The 26092-nt window shown below is 37.2% G+C and overlaps 1 protein-coding gene across 2 annotated transcripts; it reads left to right on the top strand.

The window, feature by feature from the left end:
• Positions 1-537: 537 nt before the first annotated feature.
• On the top strand, positions 538-24301 carry NEIL3 (nei like DNA glycosylase 3). Of its 2 annotated transcripts, XM_054824594.1 has the most exons (10): positions 538-654; positions 3948-4063; positions 8898-9032; positions 10086-10299; positions 11500-11574; positions 14108-14274; positions 17310-17479; positions 20624-21026; positions 22917-23091; positions 23899-24301. In XM_054824594.1, exons 1-10 carry the CDS (start codon positions 538-540, stop codon positions 24073-24075), a joined length of 1749 nt encoding a protein of 582 aa, XP_054680569.1. In that variant the 3' UTR covers positions 24076-24301. The 2 variants fall into 2 exon arrangements, with proteins under 2 accessions (XP_054680569.1, XP_054680570.1); XM_054824595.1 differs by lacking the exon at positions 22917-23091 and having other exon boundaries at positions 23899-24055.
• The last annotated feature ends 1791 nt before the right edge of the window (positions 24302-26092 follow it).

Raw genomic sequence — 26092 nt, 5'->3', positions numbered from 1 at the left:
GTTTTAGACAATACCAAGAAGCCTGCGACAGTTAATTAGCTATTTGAGGACATTATAAGATCACACTTCAGAACAAAATAAATAGGATATACCGTGTTTTCCCTGAAGGGTCTGACAAAACAAAGCTTTTTGATTAACGTTCCCGTCCATGCAAAGGGTAGTCTAAGCTTAAACACCAGCTGGCCGGGACTGGAAAAGAAACAGGAGGTGGGTTAGGCCGGGCCCGCCTCTCCTGCCTGCTCCAGGCCGCCGGCGGCTGCCCTTCCCCGCCCCGTGAGCGGCACCCACCCGCGGACACCCCTCGCCCAGCCTGCCCGCGGGGCCGTGAGGGGCCGGTCAAGAGCGCCCGCGGGGTTTCTCGGACTCAACTGCCCCAAGGGCCACGGGCGTCCCGCGGCAGCCATGACAGCCCCGCAGTAACCAGGCCGGTCGGGCGGAGGCGGGGCGACCAGGCCGCGGCAGCACTGCCCCCAAGCGAGCGGCAGATTTGAACGGAAGAGGCGGGCGGCGCGGAGCGTTTGGTGGTGCTCCGCGGCCATGGTGGAGGGCCCGGGCTGTACCCTGTGCGGAGAGAGACTGCGGGCGCGAGTGCGGCGGCGCCAGGCGGTGCGGAGAGTGCGGGGCAGCGCTCCGCCAGCCACAGCCGGCAGCGCGGTGAGGGGCCGGGAAGGAGCAGCCGCCTTCCCTCAGGGGCAGCGCAGGGCTGGGCGGTGGGGCGCAGAGCTTGAGCTACTGGATGTGCGCGGCTGTAAACGCCGCCAGGTTTGCGGGGGAGGAAATGCACCTCAGAGCCATCAGGAGCCGCTGGGGTGCGGGGTGGCGGGGCCGTCGGGCTTGAGCAGGGAGCGGGATGGGTGGTGCGGGGTGGCGGCCTCTCCTCCCGCCCCCCGGCTGCGGCAGAGCTCCTGCGCCGCGGCTGCCGTCGTCCGGGGGAGGTGTGTGTGTACACGCTGTCTTTATTCTTCCTTTAAATTATAAAATGTTCTGGTCTTCAACATAATAAATAAGCCTTCGCAGGACGACTGTGTAAAGAGGTGCTGAAGCTGTAGAACCATAGGGGGTTTTGGAAATAATGAGGGAAAGCCTTTAGAATTGCTCCTGTTCACTTAGGGCAAACTTTAGCTTCAGGAAACCTACAATGCAAGGAAAATTATAGTAGCAGTTCCTAATTTTAATTTTTTTGTAATCTCATAAGTCTTCATAAGTCTGAATGAAACATGATGGAGAAAGGTACACGCTGGCCTGCAGAAAGGGAGCTTTTACTTCTGTAACTATTTCTTTTAAATAATTAGACTAACTATTTAAATAAGTAAAGAGTATCATATCTGCTCTCATTGTACACAGTATGTAATTTTTCTACTAGTTTTTAATCCTTTCTGTTGGCAGGATAAAATAATTCACCAGTATAAAACTCTTCTGGGTCTTGTGAGACCTTCTGGTAGAAGGAGAGGTTGGGATGTCAGTAGTCAGGCCTCGCTGATGAGCTGTGAACATACGGTCCTCTGGTTTTGATTACAGAGGTGGCTAGCAGTTGGGTTTTTTATGCCTGGTTTTGCTCAGCTGTGAGAAATTGTGTGTTGCTTGTGTCCCAAGTAAGTATATTGGATGCCTCCAGACAGAAAGTTGGGGAATTTTTTCCCCACCTTCAGTGTATATAAGGCAGTGTAGGAGAGTTTGTGATTAAGGCTCAATAAGATAGTACTTCAGTGAAAGAACAATTTAAGGAAGAATGTAGTTCAAGGTATGCAGTCAACAGATCAGTCTTTGTAAGTTTGTGTCTTTCAGGACTAAGCTTTTTGAAGTAAGGAGTTATGCTCCTATGGTTTCAAAAAGAAATTTCATTCCCTTGAATAGATTGAAGTTCATAACTCTGTACAGTAAAAGTCACCTCAGGGCAGACTCTAGTCGTTGGCAAATGACTATCCTAAGGGTCTTGGGCTTTTTAGATCTCGCAATGGCTGCTAACCATGGCCAAAGCCTTGGCTGCTCCTGACAACTACATTGTTGAAGAGAGTTCATGCTATGATGAGTGTAAGGGCTTGCCTGATACCAAAGTGGTATGAATTTAACCTAGAATATTTTGAAAAAACAAGTTAGTTTTTCATCTTGGTCAGTTCTTACTCTGGTTTAGTTGAAAAAAACCTGAGTGGCTTAAAACTAAAATAAACGTTGTTGCACACCAACTTTAATACTTTTATTGGAAGGGATGAACTGTTTATGTGAGAGCAAAGTTTTGCATTCTTCATATTTTGATAATAGGCAAAGTAAACTGTGTTGATGTTATGCAAAAATATTTTTATTTTTCTACTTCACAGAATAACATTAAAACCCTCTAAATGTATATAATTTTGAGGTAATAATACAGTGGGAGATTGTATAGAGAATAGCTTTGAAATTTCACTAACTAGCTGAAGCCTTGCTGATTTGCTAGTCACTTTCATACATATTTACATTGCAATTGAGTGTTGTGACTGAAGCTCTGGTACACGTATCTGTGCCTTGCAGTTAGGGCTCCGATGGCAGTGAATATACTGCTTGCAGGTTTCAGCAGGGACTGAATGGACCTTCTGGGGACCTTGAGGTGCTAGTCAGGGGGACCTACCTTTACAGGCTGAGAAAAATGGGCTGGCAGAACCTTAAGTTCAGCATTTGCAGGACTTGCAGGGGCCTGCACTTGGAACAGAGTAATGTCATGCAATGGCACAGGCCTGGTTGCTGGCCACATGGAAAACAACTCCACAGAAAAAAATGAACCTACGGTCATATACTAGCTGAGTCCAAGTCACTAGGGTGCCCTTCCAAGGAAGAGGGCCAGCCCCATACTGGGCTGTGCTAACAACGGGTTAGTCAGCAGGCTCAGGAAAGTGATTCTTACCTCTGTTCAGCAGTTGTAAGGCTGCATCTAAGTTATTGGGTTTGACTCCCCAGTAGGAAAAAGATAATAACATACTAAAATGAGTTCCCTGGTATAATTAGCAGGCTGAAGCACATGATGCACAAGGAAAGGCTCATAGAACTGGGTTTTTGTTGCTCTCTTCAGCTACCTAAAAGGAGGTTATGGAGGAGACAGTGCTAGACTTTTGTTAGGGGTGCATGGTAGGATGAGAGGCAGCAGATGCAGGCAACCACAGGAGAAATTCTGATTAGGCATTAGGAAAAATTTTCCATTATGACAATAGTGAAGCCCTAAAACAAGAGCCCAGAGAGACGAGAGTCTCCATCCCTGGAGCTATTCTGAAGTTGACTGTACAAGGCCCTGGGCTGCCTGACCTAAGTCATTCCCGCTTTGAGCAGGTCTTCAGACCAGATAACCTGTAGAGGTCCCTTATAATTTCAGTGGAGTTTCATGTGCTAAGCAAGAAAAGATTATTGCTTCGATCTCACAATTACCTTTTTCTTGTCCTCTAGTAGTGTCCCATCTACTGTTCAACATCATCTGAGATTAGACTTCAACTAGTAGGAAGAGAGAAGTATCTCTGTGGTCTCAGTGGAGGCTTTTCTGTAATACACAATGCCCCATGTGAAACCCTGAAAACATATTATTAGCTTGGATAAGAAACTCCAGCAAGAAGCATTTGGAGAAGGATGTAGGTCTGCAAATGGCAGAATTGACACTTTGTAAGCTATACCTGTTTAGTTTACATTAGCCTGAAACTCTTATTGTGAATTCATGACATGAAGGAAAAGGCATAAAATACCCTGATAAAAAAGATATATTGTTTCAATTTGGGAAAGAATGAGCTAAGTTATGATAGCATTAGCAATAGTGACTGCTTCCTGGGTTAATAGTCTCATTGGTTTTGATAGAGCTATTTAAGTAGAGAAGGTTTAATAATGTCCAAGTTGGAAAATTTGTTCATACAGCTACTTGCTGAATATGTGCTGATGCTAGAATCAAAGTAGTATAAATTCTGTTTTAATCTTTGTGTGTGTGTGCTCATTTTCAGACTGCTGCAAGTGAGGAGAGGGCCTCTGGTCACGATTTCCTTATTGGCCATGTTTACAGGGGTGTGGAGACATTGGGAAAGGAACTTTTTATGTATTTTGATCAGAAAGCTTTGAGGTAAGAGGGGAGAAAAAGGCTTCCTATGCATTCAGCCTGTATGTATTCAGGGGGTTGTCTTGTTTTTGCTAATGTCACTTTCAGAGATTTGAAAATTAGTGTTATGGAGAAACTTCTCAGCAGCCTATCTGCAGTGCTGGAAATACTGGATATAGTCACTTACACTTTCAGATAACTTACTGCTTTATTCCTAGCCTAAGATTCCATGTAAAGGTATCTGAAAAGGACAGTTATTCTTTGAAACACTTTGTTTCAAACAGGAAATTGCATTTTCTAGGGACAAAACTTGGAGAAGTGCATGCAGTTACAGTTACTTAATATCTCCCACTACAAACTGTACTTGCAATTTCTTTTAACTTAAGAAATTTAGAGTGAGATTCTGTGCTTAATTTTTAATGATTCAATTCTGATAGTAAACTCGTGTGAAAAAATTGCCAAACTTAAAATATTCCATGTGTATACATTTATGCTGCCTTTCTTTAAACAACATTAATAACTCCTTGGTTTAGAACTATGGCTTCAAATTTGGCAGGTGAATGGTTTGGGTATGGTAAATGTAATTCTTAACTTTCTAGTGAAACTGTGTCTCCTAAACAAATGGTAAAACTGCCAAATCATTGTTTGTTCATGCTTTGCAGAGCTTATTAGGGGTTTGTTGGCGTGTTTAGGATTTTGTCAAATGCTTTAACCCCTTGGAGATCTCCTTGTACTAACCACCAAGTTGTATTTGGAGTCTAGTTTACTAGTTTGGCCATGGCCATAGTTCAATATGCTTCTGTACTGCAAAGACAACTAAAATCTAACCAAATGCACAGTGTAATGGATTATTTAAAAATCTCCTCTCATTCCATATGGCAATTAGTATAGAATACAAAAGGTCCCTGTATCGAACAGGTAGGCCTTGCAGTTAATACTTTTCTTTTACCCTTCTACTTGCAACATAATTCTAATATTGCTAAATCTTTAAAAGGGAAAACAACATCGCTTCTACTTTCAGTATAGTCTTTGTCTCCTAGTGACTGATCTTGAACAAATGTGTAAGGTTGTGATTTTTGTTCATTTAAACCCAATAATATCAACAAATACCTTACAATTCTGTGACAGTATTTTGCCAATGGCACTGCTGTTACAGGAGGGAGATGGAACTGAAAATGCTTGGCTGCAAGTACAACAGTTTACAGTAGTTGCATGCTGGATAAATAAAGGCAGTGATATATTAGTAAATACCTGGGATGATGTGTAGACTGATCTTTGGTAGCAGGGGCCTGCTAGCTATCAAATATAGTGCTATATGCTTATTTCTTCTAGTGTTAGAGAAATGCAACCAGTCTTACAAGCATATACCAGTTTTTACATGGCAATAATGCAAGTAACTAGTTAGGACTGCGTATGTGTTTAAAGTAACTCGTACTTGTGAAGGATAGGATTATGATCCTAATCAGTTTCTCTTGCTTTGTATTGTACTTTCTTAAATAGAAATGGAGAAGAAAAAGCAGTTTTTGAAAAGAAAAAGATAAGTCAGTTATAAAGGAAGATAAAAAAAAAAGCATGGGAGGTAACTGATACAGATGTTAGCCTTTTTTAAATGACTGTTGCATGTATTAAAAATTGGTCGCATAAATAAAGGAATAAATTATACAATAAGAAAACATTGTTTCAACAGACTGAATTACATTATCAGAAGAAAAAAGCTATTCTTTAAGGAATGTAAGTAAGCATTTTGCAAAAGTTCTCTTCAAAGAGAAAGAAAATTTGGTCAAGTTCTAATATGAAAAATATAATCCTTTGACCCTGAAAGATCTTAAATAATTCTTAAGTTTTCTAGCCAATGCAATAACTTATTGTACTTAACGAAAACAACCTTCATTTATGGTCTGATAATAAGCTTAAAAGGTTAATCAATTCATCAGTTTTTGTAGCTCTAGAAGCTGTATTTAAGAAGTCCCTTTAGTCATGTCACTGACTGGAAATACTGTAGAAGTTAAATACAGGAAAAGTCTCCTCTACACAGGAGGCAGAAGTTATTTATTATGTGATAATGAAGAGCTTCATTCTCTTGTTTTAGAAATGTATTTTATGCATCTTAAAGATGTTGAGGAGAGGTAGAGGAAGTCTTCAGAAAATATAGCTTACAGCAGTCTAAGATTGGCTGCCAGTATTGTTATTGGGACAGGAAATAAGGAGTGTGCCTTCAGAGGATGTATTATTTCTCTATTCAAGTTAACTCTCAAATATAGGTCTTTCTTGTAATGAGCAGGGTTACTGATTTACAGATTCTGTATCTGTACATAGTTTCTCAATGTAAGAAAACCAGCTTTTCTTGTCTGCTAAGATTACCTGTAAAAAGCTGGTAGTCATGCTGAAATAGTCAGACATGTCCTGTGAAAGACTGGGCCATGAAGGGTTATTAACTCATTTTACACTCTTGAATTTTCTCAAGTGGGGAATGGCTGCCTGATGGGAGAAGATAACCTGGCCATGAAATTGTTTTATACAGTTTAGCTACTGCTTGCCTGACTTGCAAATGAGAAGCATACTTCTGAAGTGTTGCCATGTTGCAGATAGCAATTAGCAAATGAAGTTCAGTATATTTGAAATCCATGGTGGGCAGTTGAAGCTTTTTTTTTTTAGGAGTATGAATGAAACCTCCTGAAGAAATTAATACTTCTACTTTTTGATGTCTGTTTAAACAAGGACATTAAAGTCACTGAAGAAAGTAAAGGTTTTTGGAAAATCTGAAGATGGGGTTTTTTTTCAATTTTGCCTTGAAAGTCACTTTAATCAATGAAAGTTGAAAAGAAATTCTCTGATACTTGTAAGTTGTGTAGGAGAGACTTGCATGGACTGCATGTTTTGCCACAGAAATGATACAGTTATGTGAAAAAAGTTGTCCTAGGTTTAGTTTCTGTAGTGTGCTATTAATGTAAATTTGGAGTGATAAATGGTTTAGCAAAGTTTCTGAAAATTGATAATGCATGTATGGTTTTGCATAACTGGAAGTGGACAAAAATATTCTTAGAAAATAGATAATTGTTTACTCCAAATCCTTTAAAGGAAAAACATCCACTGCCCTGACTGGAAATATTACATCTTGGCCCTTAGAACTTGATAATGTGAATTGTCACTGTTTTTTTACATCTCCATATAATAGTTTGTGCTGCTACTAATCTTTTATTTTCATGGGGAAAAATGTTTTAAATGTAAGCAGATCTTTACAATATTGTGTATCACTAAATAATTCTAAAAGCCACAAAAACATCAACTCTTTACTATTGGATATCATTGAGTAACAGATCATAGATTTAATTAGCATGGCGTTTATATTTGTAATTAAACTGAGAAGATTTTAGGATATCAAAGGTAATGAAACATACTGGAGTGAAATTTTGTAAATTTCTTAAGGGTCTTGAATGTAAATGTGTAGTGATGACTCAGTTATTTTTTCTAGTCATCAAATGACAAGTCGCTAAGATAGCTAATAGTTGTGAGTCTTAATGCTCCTTTTAAACAATGTACAGAAGCTTGATAAATGAAACCATCAGCTATTAATGTGAATGCTATTTCTTTTAAAAGAACTTTCTGGAAGCATTTAGTCCATTACCATTTGGTAGCAAGATGTAAGAGTTTAGTTTGAAAAGAAATTTGACTAGTTAAGCCTGTGCAGTACTATTCATGGCACTTGAGAGTTGAAAATGGCTATTGAAAATAAAAGTGGCTGAAATAACTCTATCAAGTGAATTGGCTTGTAAGAAGAGAGTTCTGGAAAGTCACACGTTTATAAAAATTGAAAAAAAAAAAAGAAAAATGCTATTAGGAAATTACATGGAGTTGACTTTTATGCTTAATGAAATGTTGTCTTAACCTATCTGCAAATATTTAAAATGCCTGTCCTTCCTGAAATGTAATAAAGAGGGGTTAAAAGGAAATATACACCTGATGTTGCATTTCTTTGGTCATTTGTGTAGTTTGAACTGTTAAATCTTCTTGTAGCTACAAAATAATCCACCTTTTCTGATACACAATGTATAGAAGTAAGACACTCCGTCTTATGTTTTTTTAGGACTTGAATGCACCAGGTGAATTTTTAATAAATAAAATGTATGAGACCATAGTCAAACTTGTCCTTTGCTCAAGTATACTAGCTCCCAGTAGAATATATTATAAAATGTAAGACCTCTTAAAGCATTAGTGATCTGTAAAAGGAATGCTTGAAAGAGTCTGTTCCACTCCTTTGCCATCTGTGCATTTTTCAGTTTATTTCTTTTATTAATTTTTAATTGACTTGCAGGTTTTGCCTTGGTTGTAGGCAAAGAAAAAGCAGAAAACAACATATGGCAGATGTTAGTTACTTTGTTTATGGTGTTATTGGAAGTAGCTTTGATATGATAACAGTGTTGGCAATGTGAGCACTGAAATCTTTCATACCAGGTGACTTCTGCCTGATCTAACAGAAAATTGTCTGGTAAATAGTCTCATTTCTTTCAACCTCCCTGAGGACTTAAGAACCTGTGTTGAAAGACCAGCGTGTCAAGTGAAAAAAATTAAGTGCGATACACCAGAAAAGTGTGTTACCTGATGATCAGGTTTGACTTCTGTATAATGAATTATGAAGACCACTGAAAAATGGCTGTGTTTTGGAGTGTTTCTGACTTGGGGAGGGTTCTTCTCTGGGAATTGAGCAGTATGTTTGTTGCCATGTTATTCTTAATGACTAGAATATATGCGTATACATACTGACTTGGTTAGGTAAGAATAGTTCATAACTTCAAAATGGACTAGTGTAATGCTTGGAAATATTGTTAAAATACCCATAAGAACTCTCTTTCTCTCTGAGGATTCACTTTGGTATGAACGGTTCCATGCACATTAATCCTGATGGAAGCAAAGACAGAAATGGAGCACTACCAATGTTGGAGATACAACTTACAGAGGATACTGTTTGTTTTTATGAGGTGACAGTAGAGTACAGGTAAATCAAAAACTAACCAACTTAAACACAGATTGGTTTATTTCTTTTTATAACATTCTTTTAAAAACATAGTGAAAAAATTACATACAAATTGTTAAGTATTTGGATGAGGTCAAAGCATTCATAGACACAAACAAACCAAATTTTTTTAAATGTATCATATTTATTGGTATGGTAATTTACTTGTTACTTATGTATCTGAGTTTACATACAGTTAAAGTTGTTCTATTGTCAAGACTGGGAATGAAAGTTGGATTTAATTCTTTCCTGAATGCTGAACGCCATTGCTCCTTTAACTTCCATGCAAATCTCACTTCCTTAAAAAGAATAAGGACCTGTGATGATTACTGGTTTCAAATTATGCTCCCAAGGTTGTGGGGGTTTTTTTGTTTTCTTTTTGGAAGCAAATTGGTATAATTGTTCTAATTGACATTAAGTGGATGTTTTTGTCCATCAGCATTGTACTTCTCACTGCTAATAAAAATAACATAACAAGCTTGATTTTAAAGCATTTGAGACTCTTGGGTAAAAAGGAGCATGTAAATTCAAGTAACGTATGCATATTTAATATCACAAAACATAAAAGCTTATGTAAGCCTGAGACTTTGTACTGTATTATTTTTAAATAATTCTTCAATTTACGATTTTGCTTAACCTAATAAAATCAAGGTTTAAGAAAATAATCTTTTATTGTCATGTTGTCACTACTGATCATATAACCATACTGTTAGTTATGCTTGATAGTCCAAACACATGGTCTTTCCATGTTATATGTAGTTTTAAAGCAAGGACTGACAATTATTTTTCAAACTAATATGAACAAAATGAGGATGAATTCTTGTATGTTGGATCAGGTGCATGTATCAGTGACCTGTTTTTGAGAGGGGTGGTTAATGTAATCTCTATATCTCTTCCTGTCACCGGTATTTTCATGGTTTCTGTTATCTGCATATAATGTTCTATTATACTTTCATGTGTTATTTTTAAAACAATACTGCTATATTAGCATATAACTAAAATAAAAATAAATTTTAATGTATTTTTCTCTTCCAGAAATGCAGCTGAGAGTGAGCAGAAAGTGAGAACAATGGAAAGCTTGGATGTCTGTTCTCCAAAGTTTAGCTTTTCAAGAGCAGAAAGTCAGATTAAGCAACAGAAAATCCGCATGTTGTGTGATGTGTTACTGGATCAAGCAGTGTTACCTGGAGTGGGAAATATTATAAAAAATGAAGCACTATTTGACAGTAGTCTCCATCCAGCTGTTAAGGTTGGTGAAATGTCTCAAGATTGTTTTTAATGACACTAAAGTATTAGGAATGTAAATAAATATTTATACAATGTTTTGTCATCATCCTACCTTTGTTTTATCATCTGACATTTCTTAAATTATTCTAAGACACTAAAGTAATGTTTTATCATTGTAACTGGCGATATTTGTCATAACATTCCTTGGAACCTGTTGCTGCCTGCCTCTGAGTGGACATATTTTGTGGGGCTAAGCCTCCTCTCTTACAACTTGAAACCTCTCCTTAAAAGGGAATTCATTTAACTTGGGAATCCTGACTTTGATATCTTGTTGTGTCACCATTAAATTGTCAACCTATAAATAAAGGAAAATGAAGAGTGCTCAGGTTTTCTTTGTTCAGTTACTACCCAAAATAGTTTGTGGTAGAGTTGATTATTTTTGCAGCTGCTTCTTCCACTTCCTGTCCTGCTAGCTCGCATCATTTGCTTTTCTACCGTTGTTTGCCATATTTTTTTTTTGTTGACATCTTCAAGCATCATCTCTAAACTGATTGAAAAGAACTCTGGTGTTTGCAAAACAGAATGAAATTACATAGAATGTAAAGGAAAGCTGGTGAAGATAGTAAAGTAACTGAAAGGTTTTTTAAATGTAATATTTCTGAAAGTTCTTCATAGGATCAGTCTGGACTTTAATTGTATCTGCAATGTGAGCTGGCAGAGGAAAGAAAAATGTGACTTAAAATTCTGAGTTTTTAACAAAAATGTATTTGGTTGATACGTCTCTCTAATTGTGACGCCTTTGGCTCAAGTATTCTTCCTGAAGATCTCTCACAGGAAAGAGCCTCTAATGACAGATAGGTCATATCATAATCTATGAGGAAATTAAGAGGGAACTAAGAGTTGTTAACTCCACATGATTCCTCTGATCAGGAACTCTTTGGTCAATATAGAGGAAGACAAATGAAATTTTTACCTAATTTTTGGTAAGAATGAGGCAAAGTTCATTGTTTGGTATTCACATAGTGAGTTCGTGTGGTATAGAATATGAAAATGTACTGTTTTACTGAGATGATATATATAATGTGAAGTCAGAGAATTATCATGACAGAAAGCAGTGCAATTCCACTACAGCTGAGGGTGTTCAAAGTGCCCCTGCATTATAGGTCTTTCTGCTGTTGTCCATCAGTATTGTAATATTCTAAAAATCATTCTTGTCTTACAGGTTTGCCAACTGACAGATGAGCATATACGTCACTTGGTGAAAATGACACGTGATTTTACCCTGCTTTTTTATAAGGTATTGGCACATGTTTCTGAGAAACCTCCAAAACTGGACTCCAGCACGTTAGCTGTATGTGATCATCTAGTGAAAACAGTAAAAAAGGTGCAACAGGACAAGCATTTCCATAAATAGGAATGTTGGTTTGTGTGCTCTTAATTGTGAGTTGTAAAATGGTGGAATGGTGGGGGAGTCTAGACTGTAAGAATGTGCACAACCAGGCCCAGTTGCAGCAGAAGAGTTTGACAGATGCTGCCTGAGGGCCAGTTCAGTTTTGCTGTGCATGCGCTGTAATGTCACTCTGAACATGTCAGAATTGATGTAGGTTAAGCACACACTTACATGTAAGATAACATTAAGGTGACTCTTCTAACTGAGAACTAGAGATTGCCCCAGGGAAGTATGAAGTTAATTCGTGTGGCTTCCTTTATGAAACTTGAAATAGCAAGTATGTTTGACTAAATAGATTCTAACAACTCTTTTCCTAACTGAAACAATGTTTTTGGTTGCTAAAGTGAAATAAATTCCAGCTTCTCCCTACTGCCTCAACTTCAGTAGGATTTCACTTCTTCCCCTCTGTAATTCCTGGTAGCTCTTTAACTTTCCAGAATAGAAAAAGAGACAATTTGACCAAATTCTTGGATGTTTTTCTTTAAGCTGCATGCAGAGAAATGAACAGCAGCAGTGAAATTCTTTTCTCTTGGTACTTGTGAAAGGCAAGGAGCTAGTGCTGCTAAAATTTTTTTTTGGTAGGCTAGGAGGAGGGCACCTAATTTTCCTAATAGTGTCTTTCAATCATAAAGGCTAACAATGTAATTTGTTTAACAGTCTGCTTAAATAATAGTCTACTTTCCCACTGAAGAGTAGTTTAGTCTGTTGGCTAGGGAAATTTTTTTCATTCTCCAAACTTCATAGTGAAGTCTACCAGTAAAGTGATAGCATCCAGTTCTGCAACAACTATAATACTAGGAGATTTAAATGTGTCATGGGCTTTTAGACTGACACTAAATGAACAAGTTAAACTTTCTGTAGCACAGTTTAGCTGTCTTCAAAACTTTTGTAATCTATACTTAGCAAGTATTCACCAGTCAAGTGCTTTCAAAGGAGAGCTAGCCCCCTGCCGAAGTCTCTTTAAGATAACATAACGAAAATTGGTTAATACGAGGGGTAGTGCTTGATCATTTTTATAGACTGTTATAGAATGTTTGTAGTAATCATACTATATAATTTGTAGTAACACCTTACAGATGCAAAGATGAGGAATCTTGTTTATGTAAAAAAAACCTGTTGCTTTTGTTTGGTTTTTAAATAACCATATGGGAGAAAACTACTACTAAGTTAACTGCAAACCTTGAGGAGAAATCTTGAGGAGGAAGCAAAGTGCTTGTGAATATTCATGCAAATATATATTAGTAATTCCTTCTGATTGAATTACTAGATTGTACTGGCAAAAGCATTCTCATTTGGTGAGGCTGATGAGTAAGAGCACAGCAGAAGCTACTATGCTGTGCTCAGACACCTGTATTTTGGGAGAACTCCAAGGGTCTTCATGCATTATGGAGTTAGAGCTATTGAACCCTGCCAGAGCTGGGCCAGCTGTGGTATCGTTTGAGCTCTGTCCAAGGAACTGCGATTATAGTGCAGAAACTCGTTTGGCTCTACAGAGTTGGCCGCGTGTCTACTGGGCTTTTCTCGTTTGTGTTTTTGTTGGTTTGTTTTCCTGCCAGTTTTAGCTGGGGTATGTCTATGCTGACCCCATGTGAATTGTCTCATGAAATGTACCTGCTTGTCAGCCCTCTGGAGGCTCTTTAGGCCTCTGTGCCCTTTGGGCATGTACTGTGCTTAATTTATATGACTTTCTGCCAGGATCTGGGGAGCTCGCCATAGTGCCAAGTGGCTTTTCATGACCCAATTTGTCTGGCATGGCCAGTGCTAAGGTGAAGCTGAGCAACTTTAATGGGTGCTACCTGACTCCTACAGAACCTCTGGAATGTTTCTGCATTGCTTACTACTTCAGGTTTTGGGAAGGTTCATTAACCCAGATTGCAGCATCAGGTCTGAGCTGGCCCTGCGGTGTGCTTTTGGTTCTTTTTGGGATGAGGGAAGGTGGTGTTGGTTTTGTGGTTTGTTATATTTTTGTTTTCTATGCTGCATTGACTGGAGCTTATCTGCTCTTTAAGAACGCTTCTGCAGGTGCCAAGTCAAAGATGACTGGTGCTGAATCAGAGCTGGCTGGTCCAGCTGAACTCAGCGAGTCCCTAACATATATTTGCTTGCACTCTGCTATTATGTTTTTTTGTCTTCTGCCTTTTATTCCATTATGTGGAGAATTCCAGACACTGTTATACCTGATCTAAAGTCAACTATTTTCATAAAAGAATATGAAATACAGATGATAGCTGTCATGAGTGTGCCTTAAATATCTTTATGTAGTCATTGAGCTGCCAGTTTATGTAGGGATTTTTATTTTAGCTTTGGCTGAACTGTAGAAGGACTGACATAAAATTTATACTGGGTCTCTAACTTGGGTTTTAAACTTGTTTTGGTTTAGTGCCGCAAAATTGGGTCTCCGCTCTACAAATACTGCAAAGTATACAAGCGCCCAGCCTGTGGTCAGTGCAATGGGAAGATCACTGTGTGTCGTTTGGGAGAGAATAACAGGATGACGTACTTCTGCTCCCAATGTCAAAAGGTGGATCCACAGCTTGTCAATATTAGGTATGATGGTAACTTTGTAACACTGAAGCATCAAAGTGCTTAAGAACCTCAAAGTGCTGTTACAGTAAGAGGACACAGATTCTCAAATAGAATGGTTCCTTGTGCATTTTTTTATCTAAATTCACTTGACTTTGCGAAAGAAAAATGTTTTGGCCGTTGGTATTTAAAATTGGTTAAAAGCTTTGATCCTTTGATGCTATTTCTTTCAAAAGTCCTGTCTGTTATGAAATAGCTATTACTCTAATAAATGTAGGACTTATACAACAATTCAGAGTACTCAGAATTATTCACTGTTTCTGCAAAAATTGCTCCTTGTTCTCGGTGTTATCAATATAATAGGCTTGGATGTTTACACACAGTGTGAGTTGAATGGCATAAAGAAGGTAGAAATTTGTGTGTCTGTTTCCTTTTCATAGGATAGCCCCTTCAGTCCTAGAATATCTAGATAGCTGTGTATCTGCAATTTTGTTCTGGCTGTAGAGTTACACTGAGGAAAACTGAAACTTCAGTAAATTCAGAGTGCAGCAAATATTGTAGGGCTTAGGATTTTTTTACTACAGGTGTGCCACAGAGACACTTTCAGTTCCACATAAACTGTTCTACCAGCAGCTTTCGTCCTTTTATTTTAGAAAAGCACAAAATGCATTTGATATCACAAAGGGTCAAAAGGTAAAAGCTCCAAAAGCACTTTTTTTAGACTCTTACGTACCTAAGTTATTCTTGAGAATTTTCATCTGAGGTTTCAGAATCTTGCCTTTTTATAAAGGCTCTGTCAATCTAATAAAAGATACTGCTTTACTTTGCAAACTTGGCCTTCATTAGTGTGTATATATATATTTTTTTATAAGATTTACAGAACACAGAAATCCCTCTCCCACCTCCAACCTTCTTTCAAGATTCAGATGGCTGAAGGGGTTTTGGTTAAAGCTTAGAAATTGCCTTTGAGTACAGATCAAATATAGAAAATTCCAGCATGGAAGATAAATATTTCACATGCTGATAACCCCAATCTGCTCTATTTTCAGAAAGTAATAATGAGAAATGTTTTGCAGAAGGGTAGGAAGACAGCAGTGTTCCATTGAGTCAGATAACTAGAAAATGATGCAAGGAAAAAAGAAAAATCTCTTTCTCTGTTCTAGAACAAGTAGTGGGGTATTTTTTAAACAAATAATTAAACAGTGCTATATTTCAGTGAAAAACATGGTAATGGTAGCTATAAAATAAAAAGGTCGTTTCTTGTGCTATCCTCATCCTAATGGTCAGGTCTCTGTTCTACTGCTCTGTTTTCTGTTATGCAGTAACTGTTATCTAATAAAAGTCTGTGTAGCTCCAGTGGTTTATCTGCCATTCTAAGCTTTTCATGTTTGAAGGCTGAAAGGAGCCTGTATGATCGGACAGACTTGCTGCAGATCATAAACTGTAGAATTTAACCCAGTGGTTCTTGGATCAAGTCAAGTAGCTTATAATTTTGCTCAGCTGAAAAAATGAAGAAATTACCCATTATAAGCTTACATAATAAAAATCAAATGTACCTGGAATCTTAAAAATACACTTTTCTGCCCATATTTCATGTTCCAAAATGAAGGGGGGGGGGGCGGGAAGAGAACAGCATGACAGAAGGACCAGGGGGATGGCATGGAATTAAACTCCAAAGCCTGACATGCTGAATATATTCAGTCTAGTAATGCATCTTTGATGGCTGAGTATAACAACTGATGTAATAATGCAAAAACACCCTTTTTTTTTTAACGCTTCCAGTTTGGCTGTTTTGTTATCTAGCCCTAGTATTTTGGTGAATGTTACTGTAATGTCTGTTCTACCTCTTGACAGCACAGGATTTCTGGTATGTCAGCAGTTCTCATTATCCTTATGTTTCCTGTTCTGGAAGAGATGTGGTAGGTAGTGGATATCCCTACCATTATCTTAGAAATCTAGCCTGTTTAAAGAGAATGATGATTACAGAATGATAGGTCTAAGGAGTGTCACAATGGTTCCCAAGTACAGCATATGCATTATTAATTGAAGTGCTTAAATTCTTGGGATTAAAAAAAGTCTCCAAAAAGTGCCTAATTCCACAAAAACTATGGAGAAAAATGCTTGACAACTTATCAACCATAGTACTTAAAGATTTATGTACCTATTTTACTGAACAGATGAGTTCAAATTACATTTAACATGCTAACAATATTTGGATACGATAACAAAATTAGTCCTTGGTAACATGCAGTGACTGTAAAATAGTAATTGATTCTAAATCAGTGTGGAGGTGGTATAATTTACAAGAAAATAAATAAAACTAAATCAATAGATGTGTCTGGAGTACAGCTTTGGCTCACTAGTCACAGCTAGGACATTCCTGAACTCTTTCTGATGAGGAGAAAAAAAAAATGAAGAGGAAAAAAAAAGAGAAAAAGAAAATCCTTAATTCTGAACAGGCTCTTAAGTGTTAAAAGGCTTTCCAGCAAATAGTGACACACAAGAAAGACTTTCTAATTTTTAAGGTTTTCAGTTCTGTTGGCTGTTATAACAAAGTGATATGGGTACCATTTAAATGAGAGTAAAAAATTTTGTTTGCTAGATTGTGTGACTTTCTGTAGTTCAACTTCTGAACAGCTCTTCATCCAGTAATGCATTTCTTAGTGTTTTGTCCAAGGAATGGAGAAAAGTACTGAAACAGTCTCCTGTTCTTGACAAGTTTTTTGCTTCAGGTACTTGAAAATAGTAGGGAATTTGAGAGAGGCTGGGCCATTGTGCTGGAGAGTACATCAGTTAATTAGTAAATTTCTGTCCATTTTAATTTTAAATATTTTTATTTGTATTACTTCTGCAGCATCTGGAAAGATTTACCCTTGAAGTAAAGAAAAAAAGAAAAATAAATCAAACTCTGACCATGACATGCTGTCCAAGCCATGATAGGCAGGCATAACACTCTGTACTGTTTGTTCTCTAGCCCTGTGCCTCCTTGCACATCGTGGTGTAAGGCAATTTGTAGAAGAAACGTCACAAAACACTAACATCATTCTTTTGTTTCACAGCAAACTGCCAACTAGAAATAGCCTAATTGGCTGGGCATATGGCAGGGGGTCATGTTCTAATGAACATGTAGCTCAGAAATCTGAAGAGGAGTGGACGTGTATGCGCTGCACCCTAATAAACAAGCCTTCTGCTGAAATTTGTGATGCCTGTTTGACTTCAAGGCCTGAAGGTATTGAAAGGTTGTCTGGAACCTACAGTGGGAAGAGGGGGGAGGATTGTGGTTTTGATGCATTTTTTAGAACTACAGAACTGTAGAAGTGTCTCATTATGAATCATATTTGTATAACTTTAGCTAACTTAAAGTCAGATTTTGGGGAAATCTTACACATACAATCACGGAAACTGTCTTGTCTTAAACCCTAAAACTGTCCTGTTTGCTAGCTTTGTGTGCAGGTGGGAATCTATAGACAAGCATCTGCAGTGGCCCTTTGTTTTTACTGGGGCAAAGAGTGAGACAAAATGCTATTATTTCAACACTGCTTTTCATTAGAAGCTTGCAGCGTATGTCTGATAGAGAAATCACCAGGGGGCAGAAAAGTAATTATCATTGTTTCATGTGAACAAAAGCAGTATATTTTGGTAGCCTTTCCAAAAGGTTGTTGGCTTTCTCGGGGCTAGGTTTTTTCCTCCAAGTTCAGAGTAAGGATGATTCTGGACTTCTTACCTAAATAATTTGTTTGTCTCTTGATGGGGTTTTTAATGCTGCTATCTAGATCTGGTGGGCAGAAGCAGCTGTGAATGAGACCTAGAAAGGGATAGGAAGATGGAATGAGTAACATGCTAGCTTGTCTCCAGATTTCTGTAGAGAAATTTAGATACTAAGAAGGGATCAGTGAGGTAATGGACAGACTTTCCACTGACACCTGTTTTCTATGTGAAGAGGAGCTTTGTATTCTTTTTCACTTTCTGTAGAAAAAGTGAGTAAATTGCTCTGGGGAGGGATCTACAGCAAGTTCTTTGGATCAAGATTGTTGCTCTGAAACATTTTGAATTGCTACATATGTTCCAAGAAACAAAGTCTAGCTGTGTGCTTGTGTGTGGCTTTTTAGGGATAAAGCTATAACAATTTCTATACCAATTCCATATTGAAACTTTTCTACCTCAAAAACTAATACTCCACTTATTTCATATGGTGTAGTGAATTGTTCAATGAAGTGGCTGAAATCTGCATACTACAACTTATTTATTTTTCTAGCTCTAGTGTTGCAAAACTGAAGGATATTTGTAAACAGTATACTGGCTTTTTGTATCTGAGAAGAATTAATATTTTTATGTAGGTTCCAGGACTTATAGTTAAAAGTTCACGGAATTTAACTATATGACTCAAAGTATATATGCTGAAATCAGAATTGAAGATCACATTCCCGTAGCTTTTGATGGTACTTGGAGCCATACTTTTCAAAGTGCCTTCAAATTCCCAGCTGGTGAAGAAGTGACTTTATGGTACTGATCTCGGTTCTTATAGATTAAGTTCTATAAATGCTTTAGGATGAAGATTTTTTTTAAAGTATTGCTTCATTCTAGTTATTCCTTTTATGAATGGAGTGATGTATGTGAAACTCTTATCTTACACTAGCTCAAGTCCATTTCTTCAGGTCAGGAATCAGTAAAAGTATGTCTTTGTGCCTTACATGACACTTGTTGCAAGCAGAGGCTAATCTTGCATAATTCTCCTGCAAAATAGAAACCTGAAAGTTTTAATCTGTCCACACTCTCAGATTTACCAACTAACATTTATCCTGGAATTAATACTGTCAGCTGGACCTTAAAATATCTAATGTCATGTGTGTAAATGCTTTATTTTAAGATTTGTGAAAGTTGTGTTCTTTCTTCTTTACTTCTAAGTTTCACTTGTTTAGCTACATGCCATTAGTGAACAAAAGTCTGGAATTTGAAGATGTGTTGGTGGAATACTGTTGAAAAATTTTTTTTAAAAATAAGACTTATTTTTGCATCATAAGAGTGGTATTTGAGGATTTTTTTAAACATGGTTTTACTTACCTCTTTTCAAACTCTAAGATTCCTTGCCTTCTCACTTTGTTCATTTTTTGTCTTTTATGTTGTTTCTAAAATTAACTACTGTCAGCAGAAACCTTTGAATTTTTGAGGACAGAATACTTGGTACATAAAGTTAGCTGCTGGCCATACAGCCAAAATAATTCAGTTTGTAGACAGGGTTAACTATTTACCGTTACATCTCAATTTCCTTGCACCTTTGCTAAGTGCAAGGCTAAGTGCCCACTCTTTCTTAAATCTGAATGCACTGGAACCAGTATGTTTCACTGGGCAGCACTGGCAAAATGGAAGGAACCTTGAAACAAGTATTGTTCAGAGTAAAATGTTAGGGATTCTTATTTTGCTTCTCAGTGAGACTGCCTCTGGAGAGAGTGTGCCCTTATGTATGCCTTATCTACCCATTTTTCTTCTGCTTAATTCCCTCTTCCTTGTATGGAGACAAGATGTAGGAGGGAGACGCTTGCTGGAGATGGTAGAAAAGACTATTCTTGAACACTGTGGCTTCACAGCTCCTTAACAAAGATTGTACATAGGGACCCCATCAAGTTTTTTCTTTTCACGCTTTCCTCACTGAAGATTACCTACAGACTCCTTATTTATTAAACTGGCATTAATAAATTATGCCCACTCTTTTGGAATGATTATTGCCAACTAGGCAGGCCTCTGATTCTGTGAAGAAACATCTTGTTCATGTCAGGAAATAAATGAAAAGTAAATGTCTGAACTGCTTGCTTCTGAGGCCTCTTACAGTAAGGGGTCAATAAGTTTGGATGTGCACAATGTTTGGCAAGGACAGGAACCCTGAAAGTACTAGAAAACCCATCAAATGAATATTCCTTTTTGTGTCAATAGTAAAACAATACTTTAAAAATGGATAGTGTATTGCTGCTGGAGGTACCATACCCTGTGATCTCCCAGTGCTGGGGTTATAAAAGCTTATTTTGGAGAGGAAAGAAAAAAAAGTATTTTAATCCCTATATTTGGGCCAAAATCAATTTTGTATGGTTAATTCTCCAATAGCTTTCATTTACAGAGTACTATTCACATCTGGTCCTATTCAAGCAATAGTAATGTTATCTTGAAACGCATATTGTACAGGACTCCAAAAGTGCATGAGCTTTTTTATTGTAAGAAATTTGGTACTATATCTAATCTGTGACAGGTCTTGAGATCTTTCAAGATGGTATGGTAAATTTACTCTTTCGCTCCCTGTATGATGACTTATTAATATGGATCAGAAATATGATGTATCATTTTATACAGTCGGATTATAACCAATAACTTATTTTTTCCTCAGTTCCGAAGACAGAGAATGTTGAAGATTCTGCAACCTTTAATATAAACTTAATGAAGTACCCTTGTAATGATTTCAGAAAACCAAGCACAGAAATAAAGATCAATAGGAAAGCTGCATTTGGAACTACAACTCTTGTCTTAACAGATCTTGGTAACAAAGCTGTTTTGAGAAATGATACCCAAATATCCTATGGACTCTCTCAGTGTGTTGCTCCAAAAAGCAGTTGTAATCAAATCCAAAACAAGTTCTACCAGTCAGAGGGAAGCACAGACAAGGATTGCTCAACACACGTAACTGCTATGGCTTTTTCCTCCTGTCAGCAACCTCTGTCTTCCAGACATGTACAGAAGAAACAGAAAACTGATTGTATACCCTCGATTCACCAATATAATATAGGAAACAGGTATGTATTCTAAAACATAAACAAGTCTTTTTATAATCCCATAAATCAACTTTATCCCTGAAAATTAATGGAATACTATGCTGTTGAGTTCAGACACTGTTGTCTTTGGATTTCTGCCAGAGGTAACTTATTCTGGGATAGCTAAAATTGCACTCAGATTTCAAAAGCACTGAATGACCTAGGCTGTTGCTGGAAAAATCGTGATTTTGGCATCTGGCCAGTACTGCTGTTAATTAAACAGCTGTTTATATTTCAGCTAGTCCCATGGGACAGGACAGTATAGCTCTAATAGGTCAACAAGCACGGTTCTACCCAAGATAGCACTGTAGTTGCTATCTGCTTAGAGAGATCTTGAAGTCATTGTGAAAGATGACAAAAGGAAGGTAGCTGAATGAATATATTCTAATTAGTTATTTGTCAACTAGCAGTTTTCAACATTCTTCCATGATACGAAGCTCTGTACAGGTACCTTGACGAGCCTCCCATCACTATTTTCTCTTAACTTTCCTCCCTATCCTATATGTAACTACTTCAATGCTCTACCCATCCTGCATTTTTATTTACACAGCCCTATTCAGGCACATCCATTGTCTAGTTAAGAGAAATGTGAGAACCTATTAGGGTTGTCAAGGAAAACTTGGGCAGACATACACAACGGTAATGGGAATGCAAGGTAGATGTCACTTACAGTGGTAAATTATGCAGAGTGAATGTGAAATATTAATGATGTGCTACAAAATTCTTGGTCATGTGTCTGTTCTGAAATACAGAAATTATTTCTTGCATTGTTGAAGCACCTGTTTTGAAATAGGATCTCACTGGCTACCCAGGTTAGGCTCTATGAATATACTTTCTCCTTGCTGTCTCAGTACAGGATTACAGAGAACTGAGGATGTAGGCAGGATAATTGAGAATACAGAGGAGTGCAAAGAACAAATGAGAGTATCAATCATGATAACAGGTAGTTATAGCAAGTCATTAACTTAAATGTTTAAAAAACCCAAAACAACAACAACAAAAAACCCTAAAACCCAAACACTTGGTAACAAAAACCAACAAAAAACTTGTGTTTTTTTCTTTTGTTTTAATGAAGTGTTGGAAGAAAACTCCCAATGTCTGCAGGACTGCTATCTTCCAGACATAAAAGAGAACATAAAATTCCTAAGCTGATAACAAGAGTGAAATAATTTCTTTTTTCACTAAGGTTTCGTCACTGTTTTTCTGCTCTATAAATATATTGGAAAGATACATTTGAGAGTATTAATCTTTTTTATGTTACTGTGTTTAAATAAAGCCTTGTGTATTGCATTCAGATAATCTCTGTCTCAATGATGAAGAAAGAAATAAAAACTTTATGCCATTCAGAGAACACTGTTGCATCCCCTCAGCTGGATTACTTCTTGTCTGAATAAGATTTGGAGCATTACTGTAACTTTTTAGTAAAGAGGGTGGAGGTCTGTTCTGTGAAGCATATAAATATCTTCAACTTGGAGTAATTGCTTGGTATTGGTCTTTTTTCCCCACTGAGAGCAGAATACTTTTTTAGAATATGTTGGAATTTGGGGTGGGCAGTATAATAGTGGTAGTAATATTTATTTTGTTTTGTGGATTAATTTGAGTAATTTGAAATAATTTAAAACATGGGCTAATGCTGGGGAAAACTGGTATCAGACCTGCAAGAAAAGCACACAGTCTTGTCTATTCACTACTAGTAATCATTCAGCTTTACAGGCGCAATACGGTGCATTAGAAAAGTAAGTTCTCTGGCTGTCATTGTGTGTAAAAATACACTGAGTGAGCTATTGTAACAGTAGGAGAGAGTTCTTTGGCTGTGGTGTTGATAATCCCTTTAATATTATGCAGGAGTAATTTTGTGACCTGTCATTACAGCACACCTCAAGCTAATATGACAGATGATATTCGTATGTTAAGCGTGGGCCATCCTCGCTGCAGTAAACACAGCCGTCTCTGCAGTCTCAGAGTTGTGAGAAAGGATGGAGAAAACAAGGGCAGGCAGTTTTATACCTGTCCTCTACCCAGAGAAACTCAGTGTGACTACTTTCAAGTATGTATGGAAGACTTCAGGGCCTGTTTTCTAATAAGCACTTGTTCCTGCAGCCTCCTTGCCCCAGTAATCTGTAAGTGTGGACAGATATGATCCATTTGAAGTTTGAGGTAGTTTCAATTCAATGTGCAAAAGTATTTAAAATTAAGAGCGTAATAGTAGTTATAAACTTAGAGTTTGTTACTTCTCTTACTGCTGAGAAGACACATGATTGTGCAAATCTGCTTGTGTGATGTAAAACAGATGCATAGCAGAAATGTTGAAGGGACTTGTACAAGTCATTTAGTTCGGCCTCTTGCTTGAAGGAGGACTATGGCAAACTCTAGATCTAGACATCAGCCATGTTTCTGTCTAACCAAAATCCTGAAAACCTCCAAGGACGAAGATTCTGTTATCTGCCTGGGCAACTGCTCCCACTGCTGCACTAATACCTATTCTGACCTCCCAGCTGCGACAGGTGGCCATTGCTTCTTGCTATGAGTGTATGTGACTGAGAAGAATTTGACTCAGTCACCTACCACCAAGTAGTTAATAGATGAACTCAAGACAGTAATGACTATAATGGCTTACTTTGAAGAAAACTATGTTAACAATTAAAAGTTACACTAGTTAAAGTGCGTGCAGTTACAATTAATGTTAAAAAATTATCTAAAATTAGTGATCACAAAAGAGATCAAACTCTAAATTACTAGAAAGAGTTTCTTCTAGGGTCTCCCCTGTAGATCTGTTTCTATTGTCAGTTTTAAAATAAGGAGTTAATGGTCATCACATGCTAAAACTGTTCCTGAAACCTGTTTCTTTTGGCAGTGGGCTGACTTGAGTTTTCCATTTTGTAACCATGGCAAGCGATGTGTTATGAAGACTGTGTTGAAGATTGGTCCCAATAATGGAAAGAACTTTTTTGTGTGCCCTCTTGGGAAGGAAAAACAGTGTGGCTTTTTCCAATGGGCAGAAAATGGGCCAGGTATGCAGGTTATTCCTTGATTTCAGTGTTACAGTTATCCTCAGAATATCTTAAGTGCATACAACTTTCCTAGTAATTTCTATTTTGTTTCTATTTCTATTTTGTCTTTTTCCCTGTTCACTGGTTAACTAGTAAAATAGCTCCAACAATGTAAAGAACTGCAGGTCTGGAAAGAGTAATTTTACATAGTCCTATAAAAAATAAACACTGCTTATGTGCTGCATACTATTTTGAAATAAGCATCTAGCTTGCAATATATTGTGACATAGTGCTATATTTTTAATAAAAATTTGAACTGTTTTTTTATGTAAATGTCACTGAAGTTTGACAACACTGCTTTCAAACATGTGATTTATAGAATTGATAAGTTAATCTAAATTAATATTTTAAATTGGTAGACTTTCATAAGTGTAAACATGTATTTAATAAAAGTGAATAAAAAGTCAATATACTTTTTTTAAAACCACTTCATACTTTATTTCCTCAGAGCTTAAAATGAAGCAGCAATGGACTGTACACTGTGAATGTTACCATAGTTGAATGTGTGATCTTGCTTAGATTTGGAAAGCAAAGACAAAAACTGCCCTAAAATTAATAACGTGACTCTGCAGTCTTCTTAATTCCATATTTTAAATCTGAGTCTTAACATTTTATTTTAGTTACTACTGAACTTTTTTCCCCAATCCATATGTAATGCATAATAAAACCATACCTCTTAGGTGGTTAAAACTGAGTTTACGTTTGCTTGTCTTACCATTATTTGATGAAGCAAGGGGAAAAGTAAATAGAATATGCTAAACTATCACAGGGGAAGTAAAGCAGAAAGACAATTCTTCAAATCTTTGGAGAACATACTATAGATAACAAGGAAAATGAAACTAATGCAGATATGGCCATAGCTTTATAAATGATTGAATGACAATCAGTTTTTAAAGAAACAATAATGGGAAGTAGTGTTGCTTCCCACCAAAAGTGTGTGAGATGAAACAGGTGTAAAAGCTTCTTGTAAATGGTCCTTCAGTCTATGTAAATACTTCAGAATTAATTGTGTCATTTCTGAGAGAGAACTGCTTTTTTGCCTTCTTTTGGGAGGGGAGGGAAAGGACTACTAAATTTTCCTGAAAAAGTTGTGGAACTTTAGTCCAATTTAAATCTTCCATGCCATGGTACAAGTGAAACTGATTAATTTTGTCCTAACCAACACAAATTCAGAGGCTTTTTTTCTTCTTTTCAGAAGCCTTTGATACCTTTCAGATCTTTCAACAGTTTCCTTCTGTGAAGGAAATCTTTTTCTAATCAGACTGTAGAAACTATAATCCTTATGTTGCTCAATGGACTCTTTCCAAAGAATATATATCTTTTATGAAGCCTGTTGTTTAAAGTGGGGTACAGAACTCCACCTGAGAACAAAACAAGCTACTTCACATGGTGAAGACTGACTTTCCATTGCCATCTTTTTATATGATACTTGTTACAATGATATGTCACTGACAGCAATTGTAAAGATTTAGATGTATAAGCACAAGCTATCTAACCAGTTCCTTACTTGTATTTGTACAATTGATTACTGTGATGAAGTGATTATTTTTAAATTGTACATGCTTTTGGATGTCTTGCACAGGGATAAATCTTCCATAGTTCAGCTAAACATAAAAAAATCAAAAAGAAATACAACCATTTTTGATCACTTGCCTTCAACAAATGTTAAGATCTCACTGAAGCTGGAAGTTAAATGACTTTTTCAACCTTTGATGCTTCAAAGATAACAGTTGGGCTGTTATGTCTGTTTTTTTATCTTAGCAGCCAGACAAGAAGTATCTGTTTACATATAAGACATGCAAGTTTTAAAAGATAAACTGTTTTATTAGTTACTGCAATCACTTTCCTTTTTCCATTCTTATATTTCTAGAATGTGGTGTTGTATGTTTTTTTAAAAAAAGGGCACAAGCAATATGGAAAGTTAACCTGGACAGTGGAACAGTGATGTATAAAGTGCATTTACCTTCTGTGGATGCAAAATCTGAACTCTTTATTGAA

Source organism: Grus americana, chromosome 4 (genome assembly GCF_028858705.1).
Source record: "Grus americana isolate bGruAme1 chromosome 4, bGruAme1.mat, whole genome shotgun sequence".
Taxonomy (NCBI): domain Eukaryota; kingdom Metazoa; phylum Chordata; class Aves; order Gruiformes; family Gruidae; genus Grus; species Grus americana.
The sequence above is the reverse complement of the archived record's forward strand: the minus strand, read 5'-3'. Positions and strand labels throughout refer to the sequence as shown.

Excerpts from the sequence above, each read along its gene's own strand:
- NEIL3 (XM_054824594.1), top strand. The coding sequence starts at position 538 with ATGGTGGAGGGCCCGGGCTGTACCCTGTGCGGAGAGAGACTGCGGGCG. Across the intron at positions 655-3,947 it reads CAGCCACAGCCGGCAGCGCG|ACTGCTGCAAGTGAGGAGAG; the intron begins GTGAGGGGCCGG and ends GCTCATTTTCAG. Across the intron at positions 23,092-23,898 it reads CTCAGTGTGACTACTTTCAA|TGGGCTGACTTGAGTTTTCC; the intron begins GTATGTATGGAA and ends TTCTTTTGGCAG.